The 11852-nt window shown below is 39.1% G+C and overlaps 2 protein-coding genes across 2 annotated transcripts in view; one reads left to right on the forward strand and one right to left on the reverse strand.

The window, feature by feature from the left end:
- ulk3 (unc-51 like kinase 3) overlaps positions 1-1752 on the reverse strand; it is an 11998-nt gene extending 10246 nt beyond the window's left edge. The window contains exons 1-3 of the mRNA XM_016285767.1: positions 1463-1752; positions 1156-1302; positions 50-170 (exon numbers count right to left, since the gene is read on the reverse strand). Coding sequence (XP_016141253.1) covers positions 50-170; positions 1156-1302; positions 1463-1561 — 367 coding nt within the window. The 5' untranslated portion in view covers positions 1562-1752. The remainder of the gene's footprint in view (positions 1-49; positions 171-1155; positions 1303-1462) is intronic.
- A 1240-nt stretch (positions 1753-2992) lies between these two features.
- The window catches only part of tm2d3 (TM2 domain containing 3), a 13674-nt gene continuing 4814 nt past the window's right edge, over positions 2993-11852 (forward strand). Inside the window, exons 1-4 of the mRNA XM_016285768.1 lie at positions 2993-3134; positions 4346-4441; positions 6035-6195; positions 10659-10880. Coding sequence (XP_016141254.1) covers positions 3074-3134; positions 4346-4441; positions 6035-6195; positions 10659-10880 — 540 coding nt within the window. The 5' untranslated portion in view covers positions 2993-3073. The remainder of the gene's footprint in view (positions 3135-4345; positions 4442-6034; positions 6196-10658; positions 10881-11852) is intronic.

An 11852-nucleotide genomic window follows, 5' to 3' on the forward strand; every position in this document is an offset into this window, starting at 1 on the left:
TGTGTGTGTGTGTGTGTGTGTGTGTGTGTGTGTGTGTGTGTGTGTGTACCGATCTGCTGTAGGCAGCGACGGGCGACTCTCTCCGGAAGAATCCGGCGACTGCGGATAAATCGGGACAAATCTCCTCCTGAACACCACTCCAGAATCAGATATATGTTCTCGCTGTCCCACTGACAGACAGACAGAGAGATGAGGATTTGGCATTAAGATGTAATAGGGTAAGATGGGGTAAGATGAGCCGCCCTCTTTCATTTTTCTCTTGATGGCACAAAAGCTCATCTCAGCACTTTTGGTGAACGGCTACCCTGTTTCCATTTTTGTCATTCATCTGAATATCATTTGAAATATTTATTCAGTCAAAACAGTTTTGAGGTTAATTGATCTAATTGTGTGTCTCTGGAAAATACTGACCTATGACATGATGTATTATGTTGATTATCAAAGTTTCGTGTCTATTTGGATTCTTGGACACATCAGTGCTTTTGGATTTGTGGAGTGAAAGTTTTTTTCTGCTTTGACCATCATTGGTTATTCAATTATTCAGCTAAATTGTCAAAATACAATTTTAAATAAAAAAGTTAATGTAGTATTTTACATTAATGTAATTACATTAATAAATTACATTTACGACAGCATGTTACATTAATTACACTATGCAAATGTTACAATTAATGTGTAACATTAACATGTTACATTTATGACGTTACGTTAGTGACACTGTAAATATGTTACAATTAATGTGTTACAACAATATGTTACATTTATGACGTTTCATTAGTGACACTATGTTACAATTAATGTGTTACATTTATAACAACATGTTACATTAGTGACACTGTAAATGTGTTACAACTAATATGTAACAACAATGTTACATTTGACAATGTTACATTAGTGACACGAAATATGTTACAATTAATGTGTTTCATTAACATGTTACATTTATGACGCTTCATTAGTGACACTGTATGTTACAATTGTGTTACATTTATAACAACATGTTACGTTAGTGACACTGTAAATGTTACAACTAATGTGTTACATTAACAATGTTACATTTATGACACTATGTAAATATGTTACAGCTCAAAAGTAAATCCACATTGTTCTTAAGGAAGGCATGCAGTGTAAGACTAAATGCTGGGAATCTAGTACCTGGAAGTCTTTGAGCTGCACTATGTGAGGATGCCGGACTGTTTTGAGGATCTCAATCTCTGTCAGCAGGTTCTCCATTGAGCTTTTATTCAGACTTTTCTTACTGACCACCTTCACAGCCACCGCCTCCCTGTCCCTGCTGTCCGTCTGAAACCAACCAAAACATGCACATGATCAATAAAACAAACAATCAATCAAATAACTCATAACCATTCAAGTAAAACAATAACGTGACTGATCAACAGTCTCACTGAAGCATGTCAAATATGCTTCTGTTAATTACAGATAATAATCAATAATCACTCGCCTTTCTGAAAGCTTTATAAACGGTCGCATACGTGCCGCTTCCCAGTTTCTCAGTCAGAATAAAGTCTCTGAGCTTCGGAGGAGCGAAACCCGCAGCCATCCTGAACTCAATCAATCAATAACCAATCAATAATCAATAACATTTACAGCATAACCGCTTTCCCTCTGCCCCAATCACAGTCATTCAACCGCGGGCTGCTGCCTTTAGGAATGACAACCATATATTATTTAATACATGGTCAGATGATCGTAAACATTTCATAAACGTGTTTACATATGTTTACTTCCGCGCAGTGACGTCACCGCCGCTGTCACGCACCGGAATCTAGCGCGCGCACGTCCCCTGCCGGCCAGACCGAGTACTGCAGCTCCGAGAACTGTATTAATAAGCATGATGTCGATTAATCCATACACATGTATTGTTTTGTTTGCAAGAGAGAAAGGACTATAAATGACTCTGAAGTGTATTTGTGTTTTATACTTATGTACAATTATCTCCAATAAGACACAGATATGAAGGTTAAGTTTTTATAAAGCAAACAAAGTCCTGTAAAATGAAGACAACATGCAATAAATGCCCAAATTAAACCGATTTAATTTTTAATTTAATTTAATTTACTTTTCAGAGAGTAATGTGCATTGCTAAGAACAACTTTAAAGATGATTTTCTCAATATTTAGATTTTTTTGCACCCTCAGATTCCAGATTTTCAGATATTGTGCTCTCCTAACCAACCATACAGCAATGGAAAGATTATTAACTGTGTTAATGTATAATGTAAATGTAAATATAATTGTGAGCCATACAATGTATTGTTGGCTATTGCTACAAATATCCCCCAGCGACTTAACACTGCTTTTGTGCTGCAGAGACACATTAAATAATACTAAAGTAACACTGATTCCATGTTAGTCTGTGTTTTAATACTTAAACAATTTAGTTTTTATTACCATTTATAGTTGTCTCTTAACCTTAAGTCACAGTAGCCTACCTGTGAAAAGTTTGTAAACATTGTGATTTTTTTATGTTTTTGAAAGAATCTCTTCTTCATTTATTTGATCAAAAATACAGTAAAATGTGAAATATTTTTACTATTTAAAATATCTGTCTTCTATGTGAATATGTGTTAAACTGTAATTTATATCTGTGATCAAAGCTGTATTTTCAGCATCATAACACCAGTCTTCAGTGTCACGTGATCTTCAGAAATCTATAATATTCTGATCTGCTGCTCGAGAAACATTTCTGATTATTATTTTATTGTCACAAAATTATTAAATATAAAAATATATATAAAACAAGAAATTCAACAACCTGATTAATGGCAGAAAATTCAACCCTGTTTCTGAACACTGCCTGAAATATTGTTTACATCTACAGCATGTGTGTGTGAACTCTATTGCTTCATATGTTTATTGTTACACTTTTATCAAGAAGCTAAGCTCATTTCAAAGAAAGTTTGGGCGTAATTGTCTTTCTCTCGTTAAAGCGAAGCACTTTTATTTTGAATTATCAGCCGGTGGGACTTTTACGTAACCGGAAGCCGGAAGTTGAGTCCGTCGGAGTCCACTCGGATGCTAGCGAACGGGTTTCTGAACGCGAACGGAACACAATGAGCTCGTATTTGATGCTGTTTCTGCTGCTGCTGGACATTTACTCCAAATGTGTGATCGGTAAGAGCTCGTGTCATCGTTATCTGGACTCTGTTACCGTGGAAGTACCGTGTGTGTTTGTTTTACAGTGAATTCATTTATCACGGTTTTATTTGCGTTACACGCGTACCGTGTGAATACTAGGATATATGCGGATGGGAACCGCACTTACCACAATATACCGTGATATTCCACGATATATATGCGAAGTATCGTGGTAGCGCTGTAGTGGCGTGGTGAAACTGCAGTATTGTGTTGTCAGACCGGCTGTTGTTTACAGCTCTAGCAGTATCGATCTTTAAAACACTTGTATTTCAAGCATGAATAATATCGTTTATATCATGTGATCAGCTGGGATCAATAATCAAAATTAAAAAAATAATAAAAACCTGTTTCCCCCATTCAGTGAGACTACACAACAATAAGTACATCATTATTCAAAAGTGTTCAAAAACATTCAAAAAATGTTACTACTGCAATAATACCATTGTACTGTCAAATAAAAATAAGTATTTAATAACTAATTATTCAAAAAATGTTATTTAACAAATTAAGCATATATATATAACGATTGCAAAATGCCATTGTACTGTAAAATAAAAATGAATATTTGATAAGAATGATTATAATTATTATTATTCAAAATATTTTGTTTCATTGTTATTAACAAATTAAACAAATCAATAAATATAGCACTATTGCAATAATGCTATTGTACTGTAACATATAAATTAGTATTTAATAACAATAATTATTATTATTATTATTGAATTACAATTATATGGACTTTTATTGAAGCACAGCTTTGCTTTAATTATATTGAGTTATGCTGGATTACATATTGAATGAGGAGAAACAGGTTTTCCTCTTGTTTTGTCTTTAGCTGATCACTTATACAGTCAGATGATGTGTGTGTGTGTGTGTCTCTCTCTCTCTGTGTGTGTGTGTCTCTCTGTGTGTGTGTAACTGTCCCAGATAAGGGTATGAATACTTGCGCAATGGAATCATTTAAGTGTTTTACCGTATTTATAATAAAATTGCCAAGATGTAAACTAGTTTTTTGCTCTACCATTATGGTGTATGGAGTTTAGATTGATGTGGGGAAAAAAAATAATTTAAAGCAGTTTAGCATAAGGCAGCAATATAACAAAACGTGAGAAAAAATTAATACTTTTGTGTGTGTGTGTGTCTGTCTGTGTGTGTGTGTGTGTGTGTGTGTGTCTGTCTCTCAGCGTATCTGAGCTCTCCTCACGTGGGTCAGGAGCCGGTGTACACAGCGCAGCAGAGCCCGGTGATGAGCAGCTCGGTGGCCCTGACCGCTTCCTCCAGTGAGTGACCCTCCACATGTAAATGTCTTGTATTAGCAACACCTCACAACTTGAAAAAACAACAACTTCCTATAGATCTCACACACACACACAAAGCTATTCATAAATCAAGATACAGTGCCTTGCGAAAGTATTAATTTTTTTCATGTTTTGTTATGTTGCTGCCTTATGTTAAACTGGTTTAGATTACTTTTTTCCCACATCAGTCTACACTCCATACACCAAACTGACAAAGCAAAAACAGAATTGTCACAACTTTGTAAATGTATTAAAAATAAAAAAACTTAAATAAGTACCCTGTCCCTCAGTCCCTGCTGCTGAAAAACAGCCCACAGCATGAGGCTGCTGCCAGCACACTTTACTTTAGAGATGCTACTCTGCAGATGATGAGCAGAGCTGCTTTCCTTCAAACATGATGCTTGGAATTGAGGTTCATCTGACCAGAGACTCTTGTTTCTCACAGTCTGAGGGTCCTTTAGCTGCTTTTTTGTAAATTCCAAGTGTGTTTTCATGTGTCTTAAGTGAAGAGAGGATTGAGTTTGGCCACACCGCCATAAAGCCCAGATCGGTGGAGTGTTGCAGTGATGTTTGTCCTTCTGTAGATTTCTCCTATCTCCACATATGATCATGTAGCTCAACTAGAGTGACCATCAGCTTCTTGGTCACCAGTCTAAACAAAGCCCTTCTCCATCAGTTGCTCAGTTTGGCCAGGAGGCCAGCTCTGGGAAGAGTCCTGGTTGTTTCAAACGTCTTCCATTAAGAGTAACAGAGACTACATGCTTCTGTGAACCTTCAATGAAGCAGAATTATTTCTGAACTCTTCTCCAGATGTGTGGCTTGACACAAAGCTGTTTCTGAGCTCTACAGGCAGTTCTTTTGACCTCAGGGCTTGGTTTTTGCTCTGATATGCATTATCAGCTGTTAGACCTTTAATTAAGACGTGTGTGCCTTTCCAGATCATACTCATTCAATTGGATTTGCCACAGGTTAACTTCACTCGAAGTGTAGTGACATCTACAAGCAATATGAATGCTCCTGAGCTAAATCTCAACTGTCCCAGATAAGGGTATGAATACTTATGCAATGGAATCATTTTATTTTTTTTATTTTTTAATAAATATGCAAAGATGTTAAAAACCAGTTTTTTTGCTTTACCATTATGGAGTATGGAGTGTAGATTTTTGTGGGGAAAAACTAATTTAAAGCAGTTTAACATATAAGGCAGGAACAAAACAAAATGTGAAAAAATTGAAGGGGTATGAATACATTGGCAAGGCACTGTAGATATAAGATGAGAATATCAGTCGAGTGTTGTAATAAATCCTTCTGTGAGATGTGGCTTCTTACACAGAATAAGGCACGCAACATATTTCATAGTATTTAAGCAATGATAAAGTCATTGCATTACTATATACTTTATTATAATGAAAATTGTAATAAAGGAACTCAGATAAACCATATATTGTCGTGACTGTCCTGTGTTTATTAGTCACGTTTAGTCAATGAAAGCAGTTAAATCTTGTTTATTCAGCGGCCGCTATTATCTGGGTTTCTTCTGAGTTTCTCTGTGTGTGTGTGTGTGTGTGTGTTCAGCTGCTCCAGTGGTGACTGATAGCTACCTGTCCAGGTGTCCCAGCGGCGCTCTGTGCTCCAGACTCCCAGCCGACTGCATCATCTGCGCATTTCATCACAACTGCAGCTACGGCCGGCCAGCCAACTTCACCTGCAGTGCTAAAGCAGGCGTTCACTGTGTGGTGAGACTCTCAGAAAACCACAGCGTGTCCAGTTTGACTTGTTCATTCCTAGGGATGGGACAATAAATCGATGCATCGCGTTTCGTGGATCGATTCTGAGATTTTCGGAATGCATTCTGATTCTCTCTCGAATCAATTCTGAGCTTAGTTTCTAACAGCAGAGGGCGCTCTAGGTTAGTTTCTAACAGCAGAGGGCGCTCTAGGCTCGTTTCTAACAGCAGAGGGCGCTCTAGGTTAGTTTCTAACAGCAGAGGGCGCTCTAGGCTCGTTTCTAACAGCAGAGGGCGCTCTAGGTTAGTTTCTAACAGCAGAGGGCGCTCTAGGCTCGTTTCTAACAGCAGAGGGCGCTCTAGGTTAGTTTCTAACAGCAGAGGGCGCTCTAGGCTCGTTTCTAACAGCAGAGGGCGCTCTAGGTTAGTTTCTAACAGCAGAGGGCGCTCTAGGCTAGTTTCTGACAGCAGATGACAGCAGATGATGCTCTAGGCTAGTTTCTAACAGCAGAGGGCGCTCTAGGTTAGTTTCTAACAGCAGAGGGCGCTCTAGGCTAGTTTCTAACAGCAGATGACGCTCTAGGCTAGTTTTTAACAGCAGATGGCGCTCTAGGCTCGTTTTTAACAGCAGATGACGCTTACAGCAGATGGCGCTCTAGGCTAGTTTTTAACAGCAGATGGCGCTCTAGGCTCGTTTTTAACAGCAGATGACGCTTACAGCAGATGGCGCTCTAGGCTAGTTTTTAACAGCAGATGGCGCTCTAGGCTCGTTTTTAACAGCAGATGACGCTTACAGCAGATGGCGCTCTAGGCTAGTTTTTAACAGCAGATGGCGCTCTAGGCTCGTTTTTAACAGCAGATGACGCTTACAGCAGATGGCGCTCTAGGCTAGTTTTTAACAGCAGATGGCGCTCTAGGCTCGTTTTTAACAGCAGATGACGCTTACAGCAGATGGCGCTCTAGGCTAGTTTTTAACAGCAGATGGCGCTCTAGGCTCGTTTTTAACAGCAGATGACGCTTACAGCAGATGGCGCTCTAGGCTAGTTTTTAACAGCAGATGGCGCTCTAGGCTCGTTTTTAACAGCAGATGACGCTTACAGCAGATGGCGCTCTAGGCTAGTTTTTAACAGCAGATGGCGCTCTAGGCTCGTTTTTAACAGCAGATGACGCTTACAGCAGATGGCGCTCTAGGCTAGTTTTTAACAGCAGATGGCGCTCTAGGCTCGTTTTTAACAGCAGATGACGCTTACAGCAGATGGCGCTCTAGGCTAGTTTTTAACAGCAGATGGCGCTCTAGGCTCGTTTTTAACAGCAGATGACGCTTACAGCAGATGGCGCTCTAGGCTAGTTTTTAACAGCAGATGGCGCTCTAGGCTCGTTTTTAACAGCAGATGACGCTTACAGCAGATGGCGCTCTAGGCTAGTTTTTAACAGCAGATGGCGCTCTAGGCTCGTTTTTAACAGCAGATGACGCTTACAGCAGATGGCGCTCTAGGCTAGTTTTTAACAGCAGATGGCGCTCTAGGCTCGTTTTTAACAGCAGATGACGCTTACAGCAGATGGCGCTCTAGGCTAGTTTTTAACAGCAGATGGCGCTCTAGGCTCGTTTTTAACAGCAGATGACGCTTACAGCAGATGGCGCTCTAGGCTAGTTTTTAACAGCAGATGGCGCTCTAGGCTCGTTTTTAACAGCAGATGACGCTTACAGCAGATGGCGCTCTAGGCTAGTTTTTAACAGCAGATGGCGCTCTAGGCTCGTTTTTAACAGCAGATGACGCTTACAGCAGATGGCGCTCTAGGCTAGTTTTTAACAGCAGATGGCGCTCTAGGCTCGTTTTTAACAGCAGATGACGCTTACAGCAGATGGCGCTCTAGGCTAGTTTTTAACAGCAGATGGCGCTCTAGGCTCGTTTTTAACAGCAGATGACGCTTACAGCAGATGGCGCTCTAGGCTAGTTTTTAACAGCAGATGGCGCTCTAGGCTCGTTTTTAACAGCAGATGACGCTTACAGCAGATGGCGCTCTAGGCTAGTTTTTAACAGCAGATGGCGCTCTAGGCTCGTTTTTAACAGCAGATGACGCTTACAGCAGATGGCGCTCTAGGCTAGTTTTTAACAGCAGATGGCGCTCTAGGCTCGTTTTTAACAGCAGATGACGCTTACAGCAGATGGCGCTCTAGGCTAGTTTTTAACAGCAGATGGCGCTCTAGGCTCGTTTTTAACAGCAGATGACGCTTACAGCAGATGGCGCTCTAGGCTAGTTTTTAACAGCAGATGACGCTCTAGGCTCGTTTTTAACCGCACACTCAAATGCTCATGAAGAAGAGCGTTCGGCTGAGTAATGTAAATGGTTAAATGTACTTGCACATCGGCTTTTATGCTTGCCGCAAGATTAATTTAAACACAGCCCACTGTGAACACTCTTGTAATTCGCTTCAACCTTTTCCGAACTTTATGAATGATTATTTTAGGTTCAAATGGTGCGGACGCAAGCAGAATACGGCCGTTTCTGAAGCACGTAGCGCCGTCTGCTGTTAAAAACTAAGCTCAGAATCGATTCAAGAGAGAATCACGATGCATTCCTAAAATCTCAGAATCAATGCAGAATCATTTCTCGATTCGCGATGCATCGATTTATTATCGCAGCCCTATTAATTCCTCTGCGTGCGTTCATAGAGTACAGTGTCGTACAGTTCTAGGGCCCTATGAAATCCGTTTTATTTTTTCCCAAATTCTGTTTATTTTTTTATTAAATTTTTACACTCGTATAAAATGTATTACCTCACTTACAAAATGAAAAAAAGTAAATCCGTTTTTTTTTGTTTTTTTTCCTCCATTTTAATTTTTCTGGATTCGTTTTTTTCCTTTTTAAATGGTTAAATTAAATTGTATTAATCGAAAAGTATGTCTAATTGATTACAATCAAGTTCACATCAATTTATTAAAAGTTTTACAAAAATGGCATGTTTAGTGCCCTATGAAATTTTATTTAATTTTTTTCTCACCATGTTTTATTGTTACCAAATTCTGTTTTAACATGTCTAATTATTTGAATGCATAAAAACAACTTAATTTATTCAAACTGATTCTTACAATCGCCTTATTAATTTTTAACAACGCCCCTTAGCTGTAAACCACGGCTTCTTGGGGCTTATTGCTTTATTATTTATTCATTTTTTATTTTTTACAAACAACAGGGATTTACTATTAAACGTAAAACATGGAAGAAATGTGTTGTGATTATTCCTTAAATAATGTTTTCATAATTTTAGTAGTACGTTCTACTGAACAATAGTAGGCTAATATATTTGTGGCATGTTTCCGTCCACCTATTTTTATGTGCATTTTGGAATATCGCATAAAAAAATGCTGGATGGAAACGCCAAGATGCGCATAAATTCTAAAAATGAGCATAAAAAAACTTTTTATCCGATAAGAAAAAATGAGCATAAACTATGATGGAAACGCATTTCTATTTCATAATTATTTCTATATTAACTGAAAAAGGTGCAGACTGAAAGCTGAGCTTATTTCAATGACCCTTCGTTATAATAAACGTCACTTAATTACTCTATACGAAACATACAAAGACAAAACAATTACTTCAGACAGACCTTTATACTGTACGTTACTGAAAATGACATTTTCATAAATTAATACAATTTCAGTGATATTTTAGTATTGTCATTGTTTTATATTTTCTACTTTTATGGTCATTTTAATTAGTTTTAGTGATTTTGTTGTTGTTTTTGTCATTTTCATTAGTTTTTGTTGTTTTTAAATGTCTATGTTTTATATTAATCATTTTATTTGTTATTTTAGTACATAAAGGTAAACTAAACTAAAATGATAAATGCTGCCTTGTAGCTTAAAGTAAGTTTAAGTTTTTATTTCAATTAACATTTATTTCAAGTAATGGTAATTTTTGTATGGTTTTAGTTTTATTTAACAATAATAACCTTGAATTGCAGTAAATATTCAATATACAAATTATTCATTTGGAGTTATACATTTTGTTGTGTGTATATTTTGTCATTTTTATTCGTTTCTGTTGTTTTTAAATATGTATATGTAGTTTTTAGTTATTTTGGTACATTAAAATAAACTAAATGAAAATGAGAAATGTTGCCATGGCAACTAACTGAAATAAATATATTGTTAACATTTATTTTAATTCAAGTAATGATTTTTTTTATTATTGTTTTAGTTTGAGTTGACTATAATAACCCCGAATTCCTCTCCACAGTTATTCTACACTTTCACTCTTTTGATGGATATCTGTTATTTATATTTGTTATTTTATATTATCTGTGCAATTATGAAATCAACAAGATCACCACATTTCAAAGCATTTGGATTTGGTAAATAGTCTGTTGGTTGTTTCATAATAAGAAAGGGAAATAAAGAGCTCAGATGCTAGATGCATTAGTCAGGATCATGTTTTCCAGTCTGTTGTTCTCTGTGTGTGTTTCAGAGCGAGCAGAGTCGGCCGCAGCAGAACTTCACGCTGACGCTGGACTGTCGCTTCTGTTGGCAGCTGGATCCGTCACAGTACCGCTGCTCGAACTCCACCGGCTGCATGACGGTGTCCTGTCCACGCAGACTCTATAACGCTACCTGCGAAGCTCTGGAGCATGTGCACTGCCTCGGTACACACTCACACACACACTCACTCGGTACACACACACACTCGCTCTTACACACACACACTCACACACTCACTCGGTACACACACACACTCGCACACACTCACTCTTACACACACACATCGCACACACTCACACTTACACACTCACTCGGTACACGCACACACTCGCACACACACACACTCGCACACACTCACTCTTACACACTCACACACTCACTCGGTACACACACACACTCACACTTACACACTCACTCGGTACATACCCACACTCGCACACACACACGCACTCACTCACACTCACACACACACTCACACTTACACACTCACTCGGTACATACCCACACTCGCACACACACACGCACTCACTCACACTCACACACACACTCACACTTACACACTCACTCGGTACATACCCACACTCGCACACACACACGCACTCACTCACACTCACACACACACTCACACTTACACACTCACTCGGTACATACCCACACTCGCACACACACACGCACTCACTCACACTCACACACACACTCACACTTACACACTCACTCGGTACATACCCACACTCGCACACACACACGCACTCACTCACACTCACACACACACTCACACTTACACACTCACTCGGTACATACCCACACTCGCACACACTCACTCGGTACACACACACACTCGCACACACACACTCGCACACACACACGCACTCACTCTTACACACTCACACTCACACACTCACTCGGTACATACACACACTCGCACACACTCACTCTTACACACTCACACACTCACTCGGTACATGCACACACTCACTCTTACACACACACACTCACACACTCACTCGGTACACACACACACTCGCACACACTCACTCTTACACACACACATCGCACACACTCACTCTTGCACACACTCACTCTTACACACACACACTCACTCTTACACACTCACACACACTCACTCGGTACACACTCGCACACACTCACTCGGTACACACACACACTCGCACACACTCACTCG

Source organism: Sinocyclocheilus grahami, unplaced genomic scaffold (genome assembly GCF_001515645.1).
Source record: "Sinocyclocheilus grahami isolate Dianchi unplaced genomic scaffold, SAMN03320097.WGS_v1.1 scaffold201.1, whole genome shotgun sequence".
In the NCBI taxonomy this organism is placed as follows: domain Eukaryota; kingdom Metazoa; phylum Chordata; class Actinopteri; order Cypriniformes; family Cyprinidae; genus Sinocyclocheilus; species Sinocyclocheilus grahami.